At 34.1% G+C, this 26,085-nt stretch overlaps 1 protein-coding gene across 10 annotated transcripts in view; it reads left to right on the top strand.

The window, feature by feature from the left end:
- The window catches only part of LOC105489997 (N-acetylated alpha-linked acidic dipeptidase like 2), a 1,462,458-nt gene that overhangs the window by 708,176 nt on the left and 728,197 nt on the right, over positions 1 to 26,085 (top strand). For all 10 annotated transcript variants that reach the window (XM_071091264.1, XM_071091263.1, XM_071091268.1 and 7 more), the window contains one exon: positions 6,867 to 7,368. In XM_071091264.1, the coding sequence (XP_070947365.1) occupies positions 6,867 to 7,368 (502 nt within the window). The remainder of the gene's footprint in view (positions 1 to 6,866; positions 7,369 to 26,085) is intronic.

Genomic DNA, 26,085 nt, shown 5'->3' on the forward strand with positions numbered 1-26,085 from the left:
TGATATTAGTGATACTTAAAGTTATGTGGTAGATATCCTAAATAATACTAAGTGTTCACACTACCAGTTCAGGACACCCATAAAATTTATTGTTTTGGTTCATACTAATCAGCTCTTCTATTTGCCAAATCCTGAATTGAATTATATAATTCCGATATTTAAAAACTTTACCATAAATATAGGAACTCAGGTGGGCCTAACTAAGCATCCATTTAGGGTATGTTACACAAATTGCAGTTGCACACAGGACTCTAAAGGCTGGCCTACTCAGGGAACTAGCAGGTGCTCATGCATATGCAAGTGTCTAAAAGAAATTTGCATGAACTGACTGGGTTTCACCAACTAATTTTTTTTTTTCAAATGGTTTTGACTGCATTTTGCAATTTATAGCTCATTAATTTGACATTCTGTAAGCATACCTTTTACATGTCATTTAGTGATCAACGTAACTCAGGCTTCAGGGTGAAATTTTAGTTTATGTTATCCAACTTGATTATCCACTGTGTCTAAATTCAGTGTACTACTCATTTTAGAGTAGGCTTTGACTAATGTATTTTTTTATTTATATATATATATATATATATATATATATTTATTCATTCATTTATTTTTGAGACGGAGTCTCGCTCTGTCGCCCAGGCTGGAGTGCAGTGGCGCAATCTCGGCTCACTGCAAGCTCCACTTCCCGGGTTCAGGCCATTCTCCTGACTCAGCCTCCAGAGTAGCTGGGACTACAGGTGCCCGCAACCACGCCCGGTTATTATTATTATTATTTTTTAAATAGAAATGGGGTTTCACTGTGTTAGCCAGGATGGTCTCGATCTTCTGACCTCATGATCCACCCACCTCGGCCTCCCAAAGTGCTGGGATTACAGGCGTAAACCACCAAGCCCGGCCTTGACTGATTTATTTTTTCTAAAATAAAGCACAAATAATAATTTCCTTTACTTTATATGTCCTATTTAATCTATTAGTGAAGCATGAGCAACAAATAATTATTGTCATTTCTTTTATGTGGTTGATATACAAAACTGCAATTAAATAAAGAGTTCTTGATGCATTTACATACACTATAGCAGTTGCCAAGGCCATTTCAATAAAACCACAAATGGAAAAAAAAAACTCATTATACTGAAGAATTAAGTCAGGGAACAGAGTCTTCTGAATTACTATTTTTATAGTTTTATCTTTTGCCTTGCTTTCAAGTTGACACCATTAAAGATTTCAACAACAAAAATTTATTCCACAAACATGGACTTTATTTGTATAAAGTAGGTTTATACTGAAAAATTTATGTCAAATGTTTTTTGCCTATAAAGAATATTCTTAAACTTAGATTTAAAAATTCCTATGAGTACTATGTAGTTCACTGTTAAAGTACCTAAAGTAATGCTCCACAAAGATGCATAATGAATGTCTTTTGATGATGTGCTGATATTTCTAAGAAATGCCTTTGCCTCAAATCAATCCACTCAAACCAGTAAATGATTTGACATTGAAAGCTTCAGGAAACACTATATGAATATTTTTTCTCATTGTACAATAAAGATTCAATCATGGATTATCATAGGAAACTGAGATCCTGCCTTATGTTTTAAAGCTAATCTGCTAGAGTCATTCATCTATTTTACTTGTAAAATAACTTTTACAAGTAAGAAAGCCTTTATATGTGTTCCTAATTCTAATAAGATCTGTACAGTCTTTTATACTGTTGGAGTTAAAATATTATCAGTAACATCATAGTCAATGAATCAACTCAAACTTCTATGATAAACATGGTGTTCTACAACAACATTTGTAACTCAGAATTAAAATTACACATCACCAATTCCTGGAACTATTAAACAGAATTCTTTAACATGGAAAAGCTCTGTTGTTCTTTGAGTAAATAGACCAAAAATAAATGCTGTAATAAGATATAGTAAAATGTAATAATGACTTTTATATAAATATTAGCCAGACTTCTCTTTTATATATCTGAACCGTAGCTAATGATTAACAGGATGCTTCCAGTTTTCAAAGGCATTTGGATACACAGCTTTATTTCTCAACATCTCCAGGTCCTTGTTATTAAAGCCTAAGGTCTCAGGTCATAGTTTGATTTAATTTACCCTGCATTTTAAAGTTGTAAGCTCCAAATATTTCTATTTTCTTAGCTCTATAGAATTTATGGAAAAAAAGAGTGAATCACTATAATTATTAGTGTATCACTTACAATGTGTTAGACTATGTTTTGAGCACATTAAATAATTTATCTCGTTTACTCCTTATAATAACTTCAAAAATGTGGTAGTTATTATTTCTATTTGACAAATGTGAAATTTAAGCACAAATATATTATCTGGCTTAAAGAACATAGCAAAGCTGGGATTTGAACCAGATAGTCTCACTGTGAAGTCCACTCATTTAGAGATTTACAAGGTCAGAGCATTCATGTGATAAATTCTCTCGTTATGACTGCTGAACAAGAAAGAAATCCTGCTGTGATCACATTCCTAAGTGGCACAAGTAATATGTAACATTTTAAAAAATCTTTTGTCTAATCTGGATTTATTATCTAAAATATTTGCCAGACACTGTGTTAGACTAGTTCTGCAGCAACCAGAGATGATATTTTACATATTAAATTTTCATTTTATTTCCATACTTACCTTTATTTTCATATAATTTACATTGTTTAAGCCAGTATTTGTGAAAGAAATAGCAGTCAGAATAATCAGTTTATTTTAAACTATCACCTTTTGAATATAGATGGATAGTCATTATTATGAATCTAAGTCTGTCACAGTCCAGAAAAATACCGTTCAGTTCAACTTGTATCTGCTTTATTTTTATAATAGAGGGATAAGTGTATGTAAAAGATAAATGTCTTAGTATGCTGAATTTTAAAAATTAGTCTTTGGTTGTAGGCCTGGGTGGAAAGAGATGTCACCTAAGTGAATAAGATCTGTTGAAAATACGGAAAATATATTATACTTTTCATAGAATTGCATTTTATAAAACAGACCATGTGGTGCAATATAACATGTAAGGGTGTTACAGATATTTCCATTCATAGAAATGTCACAATTTTCTATAACCTCCTCTATACTAAAGTATATCTCTTTTAGATAATTATTCATGCAGATTATAAAATCTACTACATGTACTTTTTAAAAATCACTCACATGGGATAATCTTGAAGTATCATGACAATACAAACTAACCAAATCATGTGCATCAGTAATAAAAAATTGGATGCCATTATTATGTGATTATGTCTAAGACATGCTGATTTTGTTGAGTATTTGTCTTTAAATATAAAATTTTCATATTGCTAGAGAATGTGAAGCTTTGATAAAAAGAAATGTGATATGTTTTTGTCTCAGAAGGTAGAGGTGTTTTTAAGACAGCTACATTCTCGGTGGGAACCATAGAATAATTTATGCTATCTCCAAGCTGAATATGTTACTAAAGTTTTATTTATTTGATAGTTTCTTTTTTGTTGATATATATATATCAACAAATATATACATATATATATATGTTTTAAGGGAAGCAACAAAACTATCAGGGCAGAGATTTATGTTTATTTTTGCAACATGTCTATACTATTTTTAAGGCAAATAATTTTATAGAAATAGTTACTAATTTTATAAATGTATATAATACATTTATATATACTACATATACATATATTTGATATATAAAATATATAAGACATATATAATTGATTTTACCAAGTTAGTGATTAAAATGCTTTATCATGCATGTCATTGCATACTCATTTCCATAGTAATTTTCCTGAAATACTTTGGAGTTTGTTGCATCAAGTGACTTCATCTACCTTTATCCCAGATGTGACTCTGCTGGAAGGTAGAATTCAGTGAAAATTTAATGATGTGTAATGAATCTAAAAGCGGTAGTAAGGGTGTCAGACAGATATCCATCATGGTGAGGAGTTAATATCTCTATCTGCATTACATTCTAATTGATGGTTCTGTCTGATGTTTGAAGAGCGTTAAATTGCCGATGTACATGTGATGGAATGCCTATTGTCAGGCTAGAGATGAAAACTCTGCCTCACCATTGCAGTTGGCTTTTAAATGATTTATAGAGAGGTGACTTTGAATGTTTGTATTAGAGGTCAGAATTAGAGATCTCACATTTCTGTAGTAACTCTCATGTGCCAAGTCTTTTCTGAGCATAAACCAAGCTCTATGATTCAACTTGAGAGAGAGAGGGAGAGAGAGAGAGAGAGAGACTGATTGATTAAAATGGGAGAAAAAAATCTAGAGAACTGCACGGAGAAATATTTGTGTAAGTTAATCTATAATGCATAAGCTGAACAGTTAAAGAAGTAAATATGATATCATATCAAGATACCAGCAATTCACTGATGTTTAGGCCAAAGGGGAAAAAATTGACTAGTGGTAGGAAATTGCAGTTTATAAAGCACATTAAAATAAATTGGTTTCTAAAGTGTTTAGAGAGTCTTTATTCTACTTTCTTTAGATTTTTTTCTATCCTCTGGTATTTTATTTTGACATTTTCTTTAAACCCAGTAAGATTCAGTTTCTTCCTCTATAAGTTAATCAGCCATCACCTAACCTATCTGAATAGTTTTTATTAACTTCAAACATTACTTCCTTTCTCTGCTTGTCTTGATTTTACCAAAGACAGAATTCAAATGCTACACTTCCTTGAATCATTTTGGAAACAAGGCCAAACAAGAAGGGATGGAGGGAGGGAGGGCAAAAGAAAATCAGTGTAGATCCATGAGAACATTTAGTATATTATGTGGTGATTTTTATATTTTAATCTCTACATACAGACTAAATGTTAAAAAAAAACACTATTGTGTGTGTGTGTGTGTGTGTGTGTGAATATTATACATCCTCCTCTCCATCTCCACAATGTCTTGCAGAATTATATAATTATTAACTCCCCACCAATCCTTGACAGTTCTATCTCCTCTAAGACTAGAAATGTTCCTTCTAACTCATATAACCTATCCACTACTCAATAGATGCTTTGGGTTCACTATGTGAATGAATCCTGATGACAACACTACAAAGTTTATATTAATATTATACCCATTTCATATACGAAGACCCTGTGTTGTAGGAAAGTTAAGTTTTTTGTCAGTGTCACCTTCTCCTAGTTTTTTCCTCAGTATCTTTGGCTCTTGTGCACTATGCTCAGTCATAGCATACCACTCTAGGGTTTTCAAGTGGGGCATTCTTATTCTTCCTTTGTGTTTGTAAATTTTCCACTTTCTGGGTATTCTCCTCTCACACCCTCCTCTCTTGCAAAAGCAACTTAGAGGTCACTTTTTAAAAATAATTATTTCTTGTATTTTCTGATAGAATCAATCACCCCTGAGTTTCACTGACACTTTGCATATTTTATCTCACTTTTTTGTTTGTTTGCATTGTCTCTCTGATTTGATGGTTCCCTATTTGTGGAATACGGTCCTATTTATTTCTCTCTTCATTACTTATCTCTGCCTGGCATGCATTAGATAATCATCTTTACTGAGTCAATGCTGGGTAAGAATGATTCCTAGATTTTAGGGTAGCATATGAAAATTCTAGTCAGAATTACAGTTTTTATTTTATAAAATGTAATATTTAGTTATATTTGAACTTTCTTAAAAATTTAGGAAATTTTAATTATATGGGCCTCAGCTAGCCAAGATTGGAGGTATGTATGGCCATAACTCTGTGCATAAGTGCCACTCCCTTCGTGAAATCCTTGTTTTATCTTTTTCATAGGAATTTACTTGTCCACCACGATTCCTAAGGCAATTGGCTAATCAATTATCAGTTGAGCTGTGTTCTTTGCCCACCACAGTAGGACACACAGAAAAATCATAAAACATTGTGAGGGACCTAAGATCCAGCTGGGGTGACAAATCTAATACACAGAATATTTAAGTATAAATACTCTTAATCTGCAGCCATAATACACCAGTGGGTTACTGAATACAGGCTTAAGACCACTTGCAGTTAATTCACCCAGTTTTCCTAATACCACTCAGCAGGATACAACAAGCTGTCATCCAAAGAGGTGCAGGGGAGAAGAACCTCCATCTGCCACTCCCGTAGCAAGGTTATGAAACCAAACTCTCCTAGGCTGGCAAAAGGCTTTCCTCTTTGGATTGATGCCATCCCAGACTTTTATTTAAAGTTCACTGAGCCAGGCCAATTCATGTCACTAATTTCTTGGGACATCTCGGTCCTCTCTCATAGTCTTAAAGTTTTGTAATCTTTTTGGTAAGTTATGAATCTGTAACATAACAGATTTTGCTTCTTGTAGAATTCATACTTCATTTAGTTGTTCTGCCTATTCTTATAATGAATTTGTGTTTTTAAGACTAGCTCTGGCAATGTAATCATTCCAGAGCTTTTATTATTTTTTCCCTTTCACTTACCAAATAACAGCTTTATTACTTTTGTCTTCAATTTTTAAAAGTTATTTTGTAACCATGAAGGTTTAATTTTGCCTTCTACATTGCATCATCCTTCAATATAATTGCGCATTCATGACTGTTGTTATTCTCCTGAGCTTCAAAGATTAATGGGGTGTGTGTTTGTGTGTGTGTGTGTGTGCGTGTGTGTGTAATTTTGTTTTCTCATAGCTTTTCCACTAAATACCTTCTACTTTCGTTTTTCTTTTGTCTTCCTTTCCTATAATGACATCAACAGAAAATTATAAGATTAATTAAATAAAACATGAGTTTCTATAAGGAGAATTTAATTCCCTTTATTATAATCATTAAAATTTTATGGATGCCCAATATGGCTTACTGTTTTGTTTTCACCTTGTTAGTTTTTTAAATTGTGTGTTTATTTTATTAAAATATATTTTTCTTATTTTCACAGGTAAAAAGATGGCCTATCAAAAGGTCAATGCAGATCAAAGAGCTCCAGGACACTCACAGTACTTAGACAATGATGATCTTCAAGCCACTGCCCTTGACTTAGAGTGGGACATGGAGAAGGAACTAGAGGAGTCTGGTTTTGACCAATTCCAGCTAGACAGTGCTGAGAATCAGAACCTAGGGCATTCAGAGACTATAGATCTCGATCTTGATTCCATTCAACCAGCAACTTCACCCAAAGGAAGGTTCCAGAGACTTCAAGAAGAATCTGACTACATTACCCATTATACACGATCTGCACCAAAGAGCAATCGCTGCAACTTCTGTCACCTCTTAAAAATACTTTGCATAGCCACCATTTTATTTATTTTTGGGATTTTCATAGGTTATTATGTACATACAAATTGCCCTTCAGATACTCCATCTTCAGGAACAGTTGATCCTCAGTTATACCAAGAGATTCTCAAGACAATCCAGGCAGAAGATATTAAGAAGTCTTTCAGGTAGGTAAGAAGAAACAGATGTTGTTTGAATGCATTTCTTGGGAAAAATGTCTCACGGGGGTATTGAACTAATGATTTTGCCGTGGTTCAAGTCAGTTTTGCAAGCTGAGAAACATAACTTACCACCACAACAAGAATAGAAACTTCAAAGGGGGGGCACAGATTTTCAGATTTATGGTACTGCAATATAAATTTGTGATGCAGTTTTATTAATTACTAGTAAGAATCATAACTACTATGGAGACTAAAAGTCTCCAGCCACTGTATTTTCTCCCTCTTGGGGAGCCTCATTAGACCAAATTGGGATGCAAAGATTGCCAGATATACAGGTAATAAAAACTAGGATGTTAGCCATATGATTAAAGACTTTAATGACATCAGAGTAAAATAAACCTGCTTTATGGGCTGAAGTAACTGTCTTCAAAAGCTTCAGTGATGTCATATAACTAGTGGGTAACTTGGAAAAGCTGTTTGTTATTTTATTAGCATACATGTTGAGTTGTAAAAGGTTTTCTAGTTTACATATTTAGTGAAGTGAAGAACTGGATATGCAAGATGAGGTATTACCTTCCATATATATCTTCTATATTTGCAGAAAAAGAATAGTCCTAGGTGAATCATGTATGTTGTTTGTAGGTAGATAGAGTAGTGAGGTACTACTTCTCCAGGATATTCTTTCTGGGTTATGCTGATTTGTTACAGTTAAGATGTTGGCAGGTGTGCATTTCCAGGAATTTTCTCAGGGAAGCATGTCCACTGAAGATGTGTCACTTAATTCATGTGCTGAAATATCAGGTGTATTGGTGTTGGTGGATTCTAATCCTCTTCCTGAAGATTAGGCCTCAGTGACGGACAGGGATGTGTTCCCTATATCCTTCTGTGTCTGCTATTCCCTTTTGTATAAGCATCCCTGGACATTTAATATGTGGATAATAACACTTTTCATGAGACTTCCCGATGTAAAATTGTTTACATTGAGCTGAAAGATACGCTGTTATCTTGTAATGAATGATTGTATTTATCAGGACCCAATGAAGACATCGGAAAATTTCCTGAATATTTAAAATAAAAGGCATTTAAAGTAGAGAAATGCTTCCATCAGTGATCAGGAACCTATGAGCCAATCAGGGGATACTCAGGTAGCCCAGAGATTCACAAAATGGAGCCATTACTAAACCTAGACTAGAGGGAGAAAGCAATGGGACTGGAATGTCTGTGCATACAAGTGCAGATGAGGGACATAACCTCAGCTGGAGACACCACTGAAGATAGAGAGAGGGAAATACCCCAGCTTCTCTTTTCTTCCTGCCACTAAGTGTCCTAGCTATTGTCCTATTGGCTGAAACCAGCAAGAGACTGCTGACTTACAACTTGAGAAAACTCATTTTGAAGGGATCCACTGCCTGCAATATAGGATGAAGCAGAAAAAGGGAAAGTTGCAGATAAATCTAACTGGCTCAGGATGTTATTAGAAAACAAACCAAGAAAATAGAAGGACTCTATAAAACTGTTTTTACTTTAACTTCATTATGGACATCTGTTCTATTACAAAATGTCTTCTGGAAAAAGATCCATAGCGTTAATTTCTTTTTAACGTTAAGGACAATTATGTGTATGTTTTTTGTTTGTTTGTTTTTCCTGAGCAGCTGGTTAGTTTTTAATTTATTGATGCAATGAATATCATAACCTAGTCTGCTTCCTTCTTTACTTTGACTCTTAGTAAATTTAGAGTCAAATTTGTATTTGTAGGTTTATAAGGAACTTTATGACATGCATTTTGTTTACAAGCTAAGCTACGTATTTATTTTCCCTCCTTATATAACTTTGGCTTTCCTTGTCTTGTTGTAATTCATTTTTCAGCTCTGTAGTCATCTTTAAAAGCTGACTTATGTCCTCTTTGCAAATAGGCAACTGATTATAAAATTTAAAATATATAATAATTACATTAAAATATTCATTATTTCTCTCAGAACGGAAGCTGCAAGATGGTTAGCATTATATTCCAGTCTTAGACTACAAAATCAACAAAATAACATACGTGTCAAAGCTAGCTATGAAAGCATAACCACTAGCAATTACACTCCCAGGTAGTACTCTGTGATTAGACACAGATTCACAATTATGGGCCCATCAAGTAGCCATATTTTTTTTTTCTTTCTTGAGATAACATACTTTGTTCTTCAAAACAATTGTATTTTTGTACAAATATCTTTACAAACATAACAGCTCCTCATCCAAAAATAACTTCTCCCTCAGTAGTCGTCCTAACCACATGTCATTATGAATCTCTGTTTACTAAGCAATCTTAGCCTTAATTCTGTGCCTCCTAGTAGTAGTAGATTCCTGCTATTACTTTTCATGAATTTATTACCAATTTTGTGCTCTTACTGGTCCACTATTTTGTTCAATTGCTGTATCTCTTTTCTATTGGTTCTCTTTTCCTGGACATGCTCTAAACCTGTGTCAGTTCTTATCAAACAGCCTAAAAGTTGTGCAATACAAAATATGTTCTTTTTATAATAGACTGCAGACTCAATGAGAGAATGGACTACACTTGTTTGTGCACCATTAAAATGCCATCATCTAATAGACATTGAGAAATTATTTTTTAAAGAATGAAATGAATGCATGAATAAATGAGAAACAGATCTGTTTATCAATTATGTTACATATTTTTAAAATTATTTTATCATTTAGATTTTTCATTATATTATAAATATATATATACAAAATATTATGAACATAGTATTTATTTATATTATATGATATAATTATTTTAAGTTATATAATTATATTATGATTACTCAGAGGATAGCCTATGTTCTAATTTTAAAGAAGTGGCAATTTATATCAAAACCACATACTGTAAAAATATTGAAGTATCACTACTGATGCTTCAGTTCCAGCTGAGGCATAAAGACAGTTGATGCTACATTTCTAAGACTAGCATGTAGCATGTAGAGCTTTAAAAAAATGATAGTATGGGCCCAGAGATGATTATCCATTTTTGGCTTATGAGAGGTTGGAGAAGCAAAGGCTAGGTAGAATGGAGAAAGTGAAGCATTTTTGAAAAAGCTGCTGATGTGCTTTAAGTCTCTGTCTCTTCTCAAGAAAGGAGTCTCAAATCCAGTGGAAAAAGTTTAACAGAACTATTTGGAAGATGTAGAGGTGGCAAAACTACTTAGAATAACTTGATGTCTTTCTTATTCAGAGAATTCAGCCTCTTACTTCCCATATCTAAGTGGTAAGAGATTCACTGGCTAGTTGCTGATAAAAGTGCAAAAGAAGGCCAGGCATGGTGGGTCACGCCTATAATCCCAGCACTTTGGGAGGCCAAGGAGGGTGGATTGCCTGAGGTCAGGAGTTCGAGACCAGCCTGGCCAAGATAGGGAAACTCCGTCTCTACTAAAAATACAAAAACAAAAAAAAGAAAAATTAGCTGGGCATAGTGGCAGGCGCCTATAATCCCAGCTACTTGGGAGGCTGAGGCAGGGAGAATCACTTGAACCTGGGAGGAGGAGGTTTCAGTGAGCTAAGATTGCACCATTGCACTCCAGCCTAGGCAACAGAGTGAGACTCTGTCCCAAAATAAAATAAAGTAAAATAAAATAAAATAAAATAAATAAAAATTGCAGAAGAGGTAGTTGTTTTAGGTGGCGTATGGCGAATATTATTTCTGTCTGGGCTGAGAGGGAGATAGCAGGAGGCTTGGAGAGGGAAGAAGCTTGAGGTGTGTTCAGATCCCTGGGGGCTGTAAGCCAAGAGCTGCAGGAGGGTACATTATTACTCATGTCAAAGGAAAATGAGAAGTCTCCAGTTGTAGAATAAAGAGTCTCCAAAAAACACACAAAGCGTACACCAGAAAAGTTTCAGCTGAGAACTCTTCCTGAGTAAACACGTTCTCTGAGTCTCACTGAAGTGTTGATCACCAAAGTGATTTAATTCTTTTGCAATTTATACTAGTTTTTGTTTTTATTTTTGCATCTTTTCCCAATGCTAATTGCTATATTCTCCAATACATTATTCTTTTATTCCTATTCTCCAGGATGAAATGTCATTGTTATCCTTTTGTGGACCAGAGATATTTGTGACTCTGTGTCAAGTGCTTGTCCCTAATCTAATCAGCTTAAGTCAGTTGAGATGCTGGTTATCTTGTATAAACCATGTTTACCTATGACTGTTGAGAAAGCTCTTTAACTTAGAAGAAGCTTGAATGTCACAGGTGCAATAGTTCATTTCCATTATATAATAAAGCCACCAAGCCTTTAATAATGTATTTTTTATTTAAAGAAATGACATACACACACACATATATATAATTGTTGTTTTGCCATTGAAAGTAATGGCAAAAGCAGCAATTACTTTTGCACCAACCTAATAAATTCTGAAGATCATAAGCATATTTCTGAGCAGAGTAAGTATGTTGAAAACTTCAAAACATAGTTTGAAAATATAATATTGTCATATAAGATATTTGAATAGATAAATTAATGAGGTTTAGTTTATTTTTGAATGCAGGAATGTGTTTGCCTTTGACAGCTGTAGATGCTGTGAAATGTTGAGACAAAACGGAGAAAAATGTGTTGTATTCTAATTATGGCTAATATAGTTTCTTTTTCTTAATGGAAAGGGCATTATGGTTCTTTCTAATTATAAGTGCAACATGTACAGAAAATTATAAAGAAAAAAGTAAACACCATCCATAATCCTACCTCTTTTAAAAAATCATTGTTATTTCCTTCTATCATTCCCTATGAATCAGCAAAATAGTATTAGGTCATGTATTCCTTTGACACCTGCTTTAGAATTTTTTTAATTAAAATATTAGAATCACTTTTCAAGCCAATAAATATGGATTTAAATCACTACATAAAATACTGCCTGGTATTCCATTATATGGATGCCATGTAATTTAACCTATTTCTTATAAAGGGACCTTTCGGTTTCCTCTGCAAACATTCTTGTACACAAATCCAAGTGTGCCTATTTAATTATTCCCTTCCGATAAATTCCTGGAAACAAATCACAGCTTCATGGAGTTCACATTTGTGTAGTTGTTTGCTTTGTGTCACCAGATTGTCTTCCAGAGCCACTAGCCGTCCAGGTTCTTATTTTTTATTTGCTTTTGTTAGGCCAAAAATAATGTTGATGAAGGTTTTCTATGTGAATTGACCTTGTGCATTTCATTTTTCATATATGAGTTACTTTTTAAAGGAGTTTCCCCATGGCTTTTATTGGTTCTTTCCCATGGTGTTTATAGGTTCAGAAACTAAAATGTCATAATAGTAAAATAGTCAATCACAGTATGATACCCCATCTCTTTGCATTTCTTTTGCTAAACACATTTTACTTTCTAACTTCACAAATAAGATGAATAAATAATAAAATACAATCTCTACAGATGTATATATTTTTAAATGTTCGCATTATTTGGACAGGGCAATGTTTTCCATCATTGATACAAGTAAGCAAGCATGAATTAATTTATACTGTGAAATGATCTTTATAAGCAAAATAAAACACCATATTTTCTTAGGTGAGGGTTAACTCTTAAAAACGTTTGAAAATGTTATAAATTGGCTGGGCGTGGTGGCTCATGCCTGTAATCCCAGCACTTTGGGAGGCCAAGGCAGGCAGATTATGAGGTCAAGAGATTGAGACTATCCTGGCCAACATGGTAAAACCCTGTCTCTGCTAAAAAATACAAACATTAGCCGGCATGGTGGCACGGGCCTGTAGTCCCATCTACTTGGGAGGCTGAGGCAGGAGAATTGCTTGAACCTAGGAGGCAGAGGTTGCAGTGAGCCGAGATTGCGCCACTGCACTCCAGCCTAGTGAAAGAGCGAGACTCTGTATCAAAAAAAAAAAAAAAAAGAGAGAGAAAGAAAGAGAGAGAGAGAGAGAGAAAGAGAGAGAGAGAGAAAGAAAAGAAAGAAAGAAAGAAAGAAAGAAAGAGAGAGAAAGAAAGAAAAGAAAGAAAGAAAAGAGAGAGAAAGAAAGAAAGAAAAAGAAAGAAAGAAAGAAAGAAAGAAAGAAAGAAAGAAAGAAAGAAAGAAAGAAAGAAAGAAAGAAAGAAAGAAAGAAAATGTTATAAATTGTCTTCAACAATACCATAATGAATAGCATCTTGTCTGGAAACCTAGTTAAAATGCTGCTTCAGATATAGGCATATTTTGGTCATTACTTAATATAATAAATTGAAGTGGATTCCTAAGTCTCGTTTGTTTTCTGTTCTTCTGAATGTACTTTTACAGATAATCTTCTACTCCCTTTTCTCTTTCTTCTTTCTCCTCTTCCTCCTCCATTATTCCCTTTCAGCAACTAATTAGTATATTTAGTTATCTTATGTGTAATATGGGTGGTGCATTTTGTAGTACTAATTGAACTTTACCATTGACACTATTTGGTTAGGTTACCTGGCTTTAATGGCATTGAACCAAAGGAATGACAGATTCACTGCATATACACTGCCACTTCCTGTATCATGCTCCGTGTCCATGAATCACAGCACTCTTTATCACTGCACTCAGACCTTGCCTCAGAATTCTTCTCCATCCAACATTCTTGAAAGCCCTTATTATTTGATCAGAAGTACATAAGAGGGAATTTTCCATTCTTATCCTATGATCTAGCTACGCTGGATCAAAAGATATAAATAAGTTCATTTAACTTACAAGGATGACTTTTTCTCTTCTGAAAAGATAAATTCCATAATTTTACCAGGTCAACTATCTACAGCCAAGAAACACAACTTATGACCACTCCACAGTGCCGAAGAGTTCAAAATCTTAGAACCCTGCATTTTAACATTCAATATATTTTTATCGTCAGACAAAGTTGATCTCTTGAAAGGAGAAAATCTCTGTCCAAGCTATCTAGAAACAAAATACATATAATTTACTTTTTCACCCATATCTTTCTCACCAGCACTAATTTATCATCCTGTGACATAAGAAAATAAGCACCTGGGCTGTTTTCCTGTCCCCTTGTTTTAACCCAGGCATTAGGTTTGTTTACTTGTTACAATATTTGTGTCTTTCCTGTGCAAACAGTTTTCTCATTTTTTTATCTCTCCCTTTCCACACCTGCCACCCATGTTAACTTCCTTCCATTCGAGAACCACTGTACTTCATTTACCAAAGAATGTATAATTGAGCAAGTTTCCTGTTCAAGAAAGCTGACCAGTTATACATTACCTGCAGTCTTAAATGAGGGAGGCAAAGTAGTCCTTACCTAAAGATAAACTGGCTGTGGAATCCATGAAGACCCACAGAGTGTTTTTATGGTTTTCAGGGCACTAGAAAGGCTAATATAAAATAGTGGTCTGTCTGTCCTCTGTCCCCACAGGAATATATTTTTCACTGACATGCTTTTGTACAAACACAAGATTTTACTGTTGTTTGATGATGGTGATGTCATCAGCAACTGTTCTCTTCTACTCTCCAGCCTTACTTTCCAATCATTTTTTTGGCCCCTCTTCACATTATTATTGTTATTATTATTATCGTTATTTTGTACTTTGTCTTCTCTATTCTTCATGTTTTTTTGTCTCTCCCTAATTTCAGTATTAAAATGAATGAGAGTAGGAAGATTGGGAGAAATGAAGAAAGCAATAAAGCAACTGCTATTTTAATTGGAGAAAAACATGTAAATGTATGCACATAATTCAGTGTATGCAAACAATAACAGAGTGAATTTAACAGTAATAGAGTGATGGCTCCTAAAGGAAGTAATTAACTATCCTATTATTGATCTCTCCAGATAACAAATGTACATTGTCTTAAGTTTAATCAGAAAAGGAATACGTAGGATAAGACTGATTTAATTATCCATAGAGTTTCATTGCTCTGAACCTTAAATAAGGCAACTTCTTATTTCAGAGTTTCTCAGTGTTATGCAGAATGGCATTAATTGTCTTAACTGGATTCAACTCACAGATACAAGCTTATGACCCTCACAATCCTTAGGTATTTGGCTAGAGCAGCACCCACCAATGGGAAGAATAAAGATTGTTTACAGTAGGGCCTTTGACTGCATAAGCTTCTCCATCTTAACCTATTAAAATACTGTAAAATACTGTTTGAGATCTGGCTCAAGTGCCCACTCCTTCATGGAAATTTCACTGATATCCCATCAGCTGAATTTTCTATTTCCCTTTGCAGTCCACAGTACTTCATTTCCTTTCATTTTGTTGGCATGAATCACTTTGTTTCATGGTGGAGAAAGAACTATGGGTCTGGCAGAGTTTAAATAGCATGTAGGCACTCAGTAAATCTTTACTGCATGAGAAAATGAACCAGAATGCAGATCTTCTTGATAAACCTTCATTTCCATGTGGATTATCACTTTTTTAAAAAATGAAAATAATGTATACTTCTGGTTATTTATACCTGTTATTGAAATTTTAATCATACATATATATGATTCACATATATAAAAATGGCTGTGTGTGTGTTTATATATATATGGGATATGTGTGTGTATATATATATTTATTCATTCATATACACACACACACACATCCTAATCCATGCTTTAGAAATTAAGCAAGATATTTGAGAATACACACACACACACACACACACACACACATCCCTTTGATTTTTAAACAAATTTTATGTATGTACTCATAGCATGTACTAAAAAAGTTGATTTTGAAGAGAGAGGATTTTTTTTTTCTTACATAAACATGAGCTGGGTGTCTACTATATTCCAAGCACTTGGCTAGTCTCTCTATAGTTTTTAATGACATTCTGTTTAATCTTGAGAGCATTCTTTTTCTATAAAGAAGAAATGAAAATAAAGATTTCACAAAAGGTATTTCCCTGATCACAGGTTTTCAGGAGGTACAAAGTGGATCCCCTCACAGGTCTTTTTATATTCTGCTAATTTCAACTTCAGGAAGAGGTTGTCTCAGTCTGGGCCATTTCTGCCTAAAGGTTTGCTTTTTTACTCTCAATGATCAGGTTCAAAGGATTCCATCTCTCTCTCCTCCTCAGCCCCCATGCACTCACGCATGCACAAAATTATGTTATGCATTTGGTTACAGACTGCGATTAGGTTAGTTACTTTCCTGGTAAGCAAATGTCCTTTTCTTAATCTTTTTTATTGAGTCTATCTGATGTAAAGCATCAGGACCAAGTTAGAGTGTTAAGGATCAAAATATTGGAACCATTAATGTTTCTAATTTATGTTGTATTATTAATTAGCAGGATCTATTTTACATAATTGCAGGGATTATCTTGTACTGTCAATGAACTATTTCCATCAGATATATCAGGATCATCTGTGATACTGGCTGCCTGTTCTGAAAATTGATCAGCCTTAGGGCTAGTCACATTTTTCTTGTATCTTTTTCCTGCATTGACTATAATATGCTTTTCCATCCATCCACTTCTTGATCTTATTGGCTTCAAAAAAGGAACAAGATCAGTCAGTTGTAGTACAGGGGAATAACAAACCTTTTACTTTGAGGATCAGATATGTCAATTTCCTCTGGATTAATTTGATTTCCCCATACTCATGCTATAGAAAAGTTGGTAATGATCACATTTAGTAGAGTGCGGTGTAAGTGAAACAAAGAAAGGTTGCGAACTGTTTGCATGCTTCTCTCTTTCACGTTCCTGTTTAATATCAATGAAATCAAGCTTCAAGTGGCAGACATGGTCCTTGGAGATTTGCAATTTGAAAATCCTAATCCATGCTTTAGAAATTAAGCAAGATATTTGAGAATTTCAGCTGAAACCATTAATTCCATAATCTCATAGGAGTAATTTACAGGGGAACATTTAAATTAAAATATATTTTAAAATAGATTATTTATGCCAAATGTATTGAATCAATTCAATACTTTATTGCAGTCACTTACTTTTTTTTTCCAGTGGATATTTCTAGCTAATGAGAGAGAAAGTAAAGTTGCTGAGTAATTCCGATACCAAAAACAGATGATGAACAACCCCACTCTACTGTCCCCTTCCTGGGAAACCATCACTGAATGGATAGGTAATTTTATTTTTGCAAATTGTAGATGCTTATATAACCAGTGTAATGTTTAATTTTACGTAGCAACTAGGCTAATACATGGTACCCAGATGTTTGGTCAAATATTATTTTAGATGTTTCTGTGAAGGCATTTTAAAGATGAGATTAAGATATAAATTAGTAGGCTCTGAATAAAGCTGATTACCATCCATAATGTGGGTAAGGCTCATCTAACCCATTGCAAGCTTTAACAGGTAAAGACTGACCTTCCCAGAAAAGAGGTAATTCAACCAGCAGACTGCCTTTTCACTCAAACTGTGTTCTTGCCTGGGTCTTTAGCCTGCTACCCATCCTGCAAATTTTTGACTTGCCAAGCATTCACAATTGTGTGAGTCAACTCTTTAAAATAAACCAATCTGGCTCTCTTCATACACAAGCGCACACACACACACACACACACACACACCCCTACATCCTATATGTTCTGTTTCTCAGGAGAACCCTGTTTTATACATACAGATTTAGATAACTGAAATAAACCAATGTCATATGGTTGCAGTTTTAAAATTCTAGAATGATTTAGTCAGTCCTTAGGATTTAACTAATAATATGAAAAGTTGATATTGAAATTTTTAGAAATTACCAATGTTCATTATTATCTTTATTTCATTAAAACACTTCATATTATTTTTAATGTGGTAATATTAAGTCTATGAAAGCACAGAATTTGAAATTATATTCTATGTATCTAACAAATACTTCAAATATATTACTAAAAATGCTTAATCATTTTCTTCAGCTTATTCGGTTTGTGGCATCAAGATGTAGTCAACTCCCTAAGCAAAAATTCACTTTCCAAATTTCACAAAATGTCATTCTTATCTATAAAAAAAATGGTATTGAAGTTCTCTTTCCTTTCATTATAACTGGAGAAAATATATTAAATTTTATATGCCTGATTTGGGAAATCAGTTTCTGTCTTCAATAACTGATTGTGTGTTATATCTGGGTCTTTTACAAATGAAGTGCACTTCTATTGCTTAAAAATTGCTTTCCTGTGCAACATGATGTAGTAATGAATTAAATCCAAATGAGCCTTATATTCACAATGTCATAATATGTAACTCATCCCCTGTGGAACTTTTTTATTATCTAATACAAGGCAAGCTAATGTCTTCCTCTCATGGCTCACTTCTCAGAAGGGTATGCAGCTTTCAGTATTAGAAATAAAGAAAGAAAACTATGATTTGAAATCAAATTATCTTTTTATAAACTCTCTAAATCACAGAGAGCACCTTAACATGTCCTGAAATATGCAAATCTAATTCTGATAGAACAAGAAACAAAAGAAGCAGTTCCAATTCTATGGAGTACATTTGTATCTGTGAGAATAAAATGCAGCTGAACATTTTTCTTGGAACAGAAATGTGTGCAGGTGATTTTACCTTCAATAAAAATAAGACAAGTGTGGGCGTTTTCTCTCTATCTCTTCGCTTGGTTTCATCATATTAACTCTATTCTGTAGGGAACAACTTGTAAGATCAGCTTGTACCAATATTGTAGTTCAAGCTGCTACATAGATTTAAAATCTCTAATTTATTAGCCTGATAATTTTTGTAATTTGATGAAACACATCAGATGTTCCCTTGTTGTAACTTCTTTAGGCTTATCTGGAAGGTATATTTTAATTTAACTGGATATTTCAAAATGTGTGTTGCTATTTCTTATGGGTAAAGAGCAAAGATAGACAAATATTTATTTTAGTCCATTGGGGCAGCCAAGAAATATTGTGTCAGGTTTTTATAAGCTGTTATTTCTTGTGATTCCTGAAGGTTTTTCTCTTGGGGTGGCCTGGGCAGATTTTTTTTTTCTTCATCCTGTTCGTGTTCACCGTAGCTAGATCTGAGTCAATTGCTGCTGGGTATAACATGTGGTCCAGATCTAAGCCTTCCCTCCACTTTCTTATTTTAAGTAAAGAACAAATTCCTATAAGATCTGTTTTTGATGGTTTAATTTTTAAATTATATTTCAATCAAGTAAATAAAATCACATACAACCATAAGCAAATTATCTGTCTGTGTAGAACAGTGCAAGGGAGTTAGAAGCAAGGTCAAAGCTATAAACTGTTATGGGGGAAAGTAGACACCTCAGCTTTCTAATTTAATGATTTATGCTGTTCTTAATCAAATTTACATTCCAGTTTAAAAATAACACCTAATATCCTATCATCACAAGACACATTAAAGGCCCCATTTAATGCCAATATATTTATTCATGTTAAGAAATATTTACTGAGGGCCTACTGAGTGATGGGTACTGAGCTAGATACTACAGACAAAGCACTGAATAAAATACACGAGATACCTGCATTTATGGTATTTATGTTCCCATTGGTCAAACCTAGACAATAGGAACATACTTGTTTATATGAACAAAACACAATGACACAAAATTACTCATTGTTATAGGAATAAAGGAAGGAAAGAAAGGAGGGAGGGAAAGAAAGAGGGAAGAAATATAGTTTGCAAAGGTATCTAGGTGATTATTTGGGATGAAGTGGTCAGTTCAACTTCAAATGAACACCGTGCTCTATGATGGTGGATCAGCCCCTCTTCGCCTCTTCAGAGATTCTAGGTTTACCTGGCAACTCACTGGCTGGCAGAGCCTGCCCCACCTCTTAACTTCGCTGAATGCCCTAGAGCTGTTTCTTTACTAATTTATTTGGTTTTGGCCATCACATTTACAAACAATAACAAAACAAACAAAACAAACCCACTTGTAAAGAGCAAGTTCAACAGAAAGTGCAGAGGAGGCTACGTTCTTCCCTCTTGCTGAATTTCTATTCATTTGTAACATTCCACGTGGAATTTTACTCTTCCAAACAAGCGTCGCTGCTCCATTCCTACCTCTCTCTTTAAAAATATTAAAAGTACAGTAATTGGTTTAAAGTTCTACTTTTCTTCTCAAAATAGCCTCACTTCTACGGATTGCCTCATCACTTTCAGTTATTGTGTTTTGGGGGGTTTTCCCCATAAATTTCACATTACATGCAGAACTCATATGGTATGAGTAATAAGGGAAATATATTTCTGATTCTTCAGTCCTATTCTAAAAGAACCAAGTTAAGGATGATACATTAATCCTGGATTCTTGATTTCTTCATTTCATTTTAATCAGTTGCAATCATTTAAATTAGTTGAAATTTGCTAATTACATACAATTATGATATGATGACCAGTGGTGTATGTTAACTTTTTAAAAATGCAGGCCATATTAGTGAGGAAAATTCATTTAGAGACATGGAAATTAAACAAAGATGTTAACATCAATTTTCCTAATATCAATTTATACTGCAATTTCAGCTCTTCATATGTATAGGGACAGGGTTTGGGGAAGGCATTCTGCTATAGCCTTTTCAGTTGCCCTTTTGACAACTTATGTCCAAAGTAGGAAGAAGTTGGGGCCAGAGGATTTAACGACATTCAGTATGTTCTCAGAATTGAAAGAGTGGTACTTCTGTGGTAATCATCAAAGCAGAAAAGATAGTGATTGCTGATAGCAATTTTCATTTCAGAAATAAAATTATTTTTCTATTTGGGAATTAGAGCAAACTAAATAACCAACAGTACTGATATTACTACAATAACCTATAACCAGAAAGAGAAATTTGGGGATTGTGGAAAATGTTGCTTAGAAAATAATTTGCTGATTGGTTCGAGAAAAAAGATGTGAAAATAACACAGGATGACCAAAAACGTTTAGTAAATCCAGGTAACAATTTGGGGTCAAAGAAACAAGATAATGACAAGAGAAAGAAAATGAATTAAAGTTTTTACTTTTTCTACCTGATAGTTCTAGAGGGTTCCTGGAATAAGTGCACCTGGGTTAGAAAGTAATCTAGGACCACAACATTACTCTAGTGTCTAGTTTAGAAAATTCTTAGAAGAAGGGAAGAAAAAAAGCTACCCTGTAAGCTAATGGAAGAAAGAGTCAACAGCAGTGCAGTTGAGAAATTACCATTCAGCTATTCAAATCTGAGAGGCCACCTCTCATATCCTGTGTGGGGCTATGTCTAGGTGCGGGGAAGAAGGTGATTCTTTGCTCTAGGGAATATTTATCCAACGTAAGTCTGGGTCTGGAAAATGAATAGTAACGTGGATTGGAATCCAAAAAAAAGCTACAAAACTTAGCAGAAAATCAAACACACTTCTAGATCTCCCTTGACCTTGGAAAATTGACCAGGACTTTCCAGAATTTGTACGGAAGCTGTACACTCAGTGTTTAATAGAATTAAACACAGAATTTTTTTTGTGCATTAACATAACTATGTCATAGGAATATTTATGTTTTGTGTTTCTGAAATTCTCCAGAGTTCTGGGAAACAGGAACATGCATCTAGAACTATTGTTGGAATATCAACTCAGGAGCTACAATGGTAACCTAGATATCAACTTATGATCTTTTTCATATAGCTGCTAACAGAATTTTTAGGAAAATAAAATAAATAAAATTCAAAAACTGGTTTTCATTTGCTCCTGAGTTAGTTGTACCCTAAAGCAATGGCTCAGACTTCAGCGATGGTCTACGCATTAGCACAGATCACTTCCTAGGATGTTTAGACGTAGTTTTCTCTTGATCCAATGCTGCTGCCTTCTCTAGTCAGTCAGTCAGGAAAGGGAAAATTAGGGTCATTCTAATATATTCATATTCCCTGTAGTGCCAGTACTATATTTCGGTATGGGCATTTCATGTTCTTGTGAAGATTTTAAATCAGGGGAATTTATATCACAGCAATACAACCAATTTAGAAATAGACTTGAAATTGGTCTGCCTGGGATCAAATTGCAACTCCATTACATCCAGCTAATGTAGTGGATGATCTTGAACACTATTCTTAAATTTACAGTGACACACTTTCCTCATTTTTAATATGCAGCTAATAATGGTCCCACCTTCAGATAAATGCATACATATATAAATAAGATTTAGATGAGAACCTGACACATAGTGAACAATATTACCTGCTATTTATTATTACATTATTTTTGTTAATAAAAGATCTTCAGCCATTCTCCATCGGTAATTCGTCATTGAACACCATCCTTAGTAGGTGGGCTTCTTGGAATGTTGCCCAGCCCATGTCTCTTCTTGGTCTTTCCCGCCTCCCCTCAACTTTACATTCTTTTCCCCAAATTCTTGTTAATATATTTTTTCCTGTCCTTCGAAGTCATACTATTAGGGTCTCATGTTCCATATGCCAAGTATTTTCCTGAATAAAGTTCTCTCTCTAAAAGTTTTGATGACAAATAAGATAATACTTTTTAACCAAGTACATAATTGTATTTATAAAGTAAATTTTCATTCCGCTTTATAAGTAAGTCCAAATACTTTAGGTCCTAACACATATTTAGGGGCAATTCAGTCAGCCTACTGAGTTCTACTCCTCTGTCATGACATTAGCCAGATAATTCCTATCTGGCATTAGGCAGATAAGAAGCAGAGGCCCATTCGTCTCGATTCACACTTTAAAGGCACATAAACATCCAGATGTTACATAGAGATGGCAGTTTCCAGTTACAGAATTATTAATAATTTAGTTTAATTAAAACATATTGAATGTCTACTCTGTACTTGGCATTCTATTAAATGTAAAATTTAGTTAATACAAAGATGGATAAATCCTTTAGGAACATACACTTAGGAGAGTTACATAAATTTCTAAATAACTGTAAGTATAGGCATAATGACATCAGTGCAAAGATTGTAGGAGAGAAGGATAGAAATTCTGGTGGGGTAGAGTCTGTAGGTGCTTTCCAGAAGAGATGGGCTTTGAAGGTTATAAAGGGTTTGGACAAATGAATATATAGATATGAGACATGACTTCCAGAAAGTCTGAACAAAGACATGGAGGTAAGAAAGCACAGAAAAGTAAATGAGGGTTGTTGTGACTGTGTGTTTTTTGATGGGATTAGTTTGTAAAATATCAGCTTTCAGAAGTAGATTAGGATAATTTCATGGAAAGTTTTGGAGAAAAGTTCATGGTTAGAATTTGATTGTGAATACAATGAGAAATCAGCAAAAGATTCTGAGTAGGAAAATTATAAGATCAGACAGGGTAACTCTCAAATGATGTATTAGAGACTGAAAACAAGAAGGACATTGCAGAGCTGGTTACAGGTGTCCCTTTCATAGTAGCCACTTCATAAATATTCATCAAATGTATGGTCAGTGAGGTATGTGCTGGTAGAGTATCCGTGCAGAGGTATAGACGAAAGACGCCAAAATGAGAGGCACAGTACACAAAATTGCTTTTAGATTTTAATGAAAATCTCCCGCCCAATTTTGATTAAAGCTAAAATCCTTGGGTTTCAGAATAACAGCATCTATGTCGGTTTTTCTTGCTAAGATTCTATCAACATCTTTGAAAGGTCCCTTATTTTGCCGAGCTACCCAGCTAACAAGTTAGTTGGCTGTAGTTTCTTGGTTAGGTACAGAAGACATGAGATCCGTGGGTCAAAGACGAGAGAGAGTTTATCACAGAAGAGCAAGCAGCATAAGAATCATGTTTGCAATACTGTTTTGATCCCCATTTCCCACAAGTGACGAAAAGAGGCTAGTTGGGCCCTGAACATGCAGCGGTTGTTTAAGAGGAGAAGAAATTTGTGCTTAAGGATCCTGCTGGACAATCAGCATACCTGCCTATTGCTCTTGAGGGAGATACTATATTCATCTTTTCAAAATTGTAAACAAACCCAGCCTTTTCTCTGGAGAAAGCACTATCTCTGTTTTTCGAGACTGTTTGTTACACACACATTCTTAGAAAGATAGTTTTGAAGAAAGGTAGTTTGTGCCTCTGCTCACAGGACGTGTAACAAAGTGAAAGAGAGTCTCACATAGAATCAAGTGTTATTTTGTCTCAAATTTGTCAGGTCTTAGGAATTTACTTTAATGTATTTAATACCTGCTTCATGCAAGTACTGTTTGTTAGGAAGTAGGAGTGGAGGTCTCAGACGAATATAGTACAGTCTCTGGTTTCCAAGAGCTAAAAGCCTTAGTGAAGGATAGAGAGGAAAATATACCCCCATAGTGGAAGCTGACAGTCATAATTGTACTAATGCAGATATAGACAAAATGCCCTCTGGAGAAAGAGAATTCTCATTGGAGGACTATTAAATCACATGGATGTGGCAGTATTGATTGTTAACACTTGGATTTAGCATTACAGCAAAAATAACTTTAATAAATCAAACCCAACCTGAGAAAAAACCTGGGACGATCTGGGAGGGATAGAGAATACTAATATTTGGAAATAGGATTTCTGCTATAAGGTAGCCACTGTAGGCTATGCAGAATGTGCATTATTAGGCTAAAGTAAATCTATTATATCTTTTATTGTCCTAAATATATAATTATTTTCTAAATGTACACTAAGCATGTAAGTGTTTTACTTAGAGTTACTTAGAACATTGCAAAACTAACTAGCTATTCCTTATGATACTCTGATGAGGCATTACTAACCACCAGGTGGCAATTAAAAATAGTGAGGCAGACTATTAAAACTAAATGGATATTCTAGGATATGCTCTAGAACCTAAACCTTTTAGCCATGGTTCAAATGTCACAGTAATACAATGGGACTTAGAAAATCTTAGAGTGAAAATTATGCCTACAATATGAAAATTGAGACATTATTTATTACATAGTGCTTGTTTGTGGGACGGGAGGCTTAGACTCATTACAGTATATAAGCAAGGAAAAAAGTTTCTAAGGTGGCATTTATTGGCTACAGTAATTCATTTTGGCCAATGCAAATCACAAAAGAAAATTTTATAGTTTTGTTTTCTCTTTACAAATTACATTAGTGGTTTAACTAATCTGGGTCCTTTCCTAGATATGTATGGTAAGCTAAAATAAATATCTGAAACTGAAGCACTTCTAAACTTAGTTTTAAATGAAAAACAAAGATGATAAAATGTCATAGACTAAATGATAAAATATGTCTATCAACCTACTTAACCTGTCATCATATTTTTTACACATTAGACTTATGTTTTCAGAAATAAATACATATTTCTTCATAGTTCTTAAAATTACCTCTGACTCCTAGACGTAGAATTTTTGCTTCTGAGAGTAGAGCTTGCCTTGTCTGTCATAGGCCTAGCAAGCAGACAAACATAATTTATTTATTTATTGTGGGCATTGATTTGTTATGCTTGTGATGTTTTTTCAGTCAAACTCCATTATTGATGTCACAAAGGTTAGGTACAGTTTCTTGACATGTTGGTACCAAAATCTCTCTGAGGAACATGACGATTAGCATATATTTATAAACTTGATTTTATTTTTTTAATGAAAGACACTAATGAAACACTTTTACAAGTCACATGTAAAACTCTGAACATTTGCAAATAGCAGATAACATGTATATCCTAATAATACTTTCTTACCCAATTTACAAGTATAATGTTTGTGTAAAAGAGAATGCTATTAAGCAGAAAATGTAAATTTCTTCTATATTTTGATGGGTTAAGAATCCACTTAGAAAGTATTTGCTAGGCGTATGGGTTGTGAAACTCTCAAGGTCATTAGATGAGGAGGAGGTAATGCATGGTATTTCTGCTTGGATGGGATATTTCCTTATTTTGCTTCTTTCAAGTCAGATTTAAGAATTTCATCATTCTGAATAGCTCAAAATGTTCCTCTAAGTCTCGATAGTAGCAATAGACAGATCACAGA

This window comes from Macaca nemestrina, chromosome 2 (assembly GCF_043159975.1).
Source record: "Macaca nemestrina isolate mMacNem1 chromosome 2, mMacNem.hap1, whole genome shotgun sequence".
NCBI classification, from domain to species: Eukaryota; Metazoa; Chordata; class Mammalia; order Primates; family Cercopithecidae; genus Macaca; species Macaca nemestrina.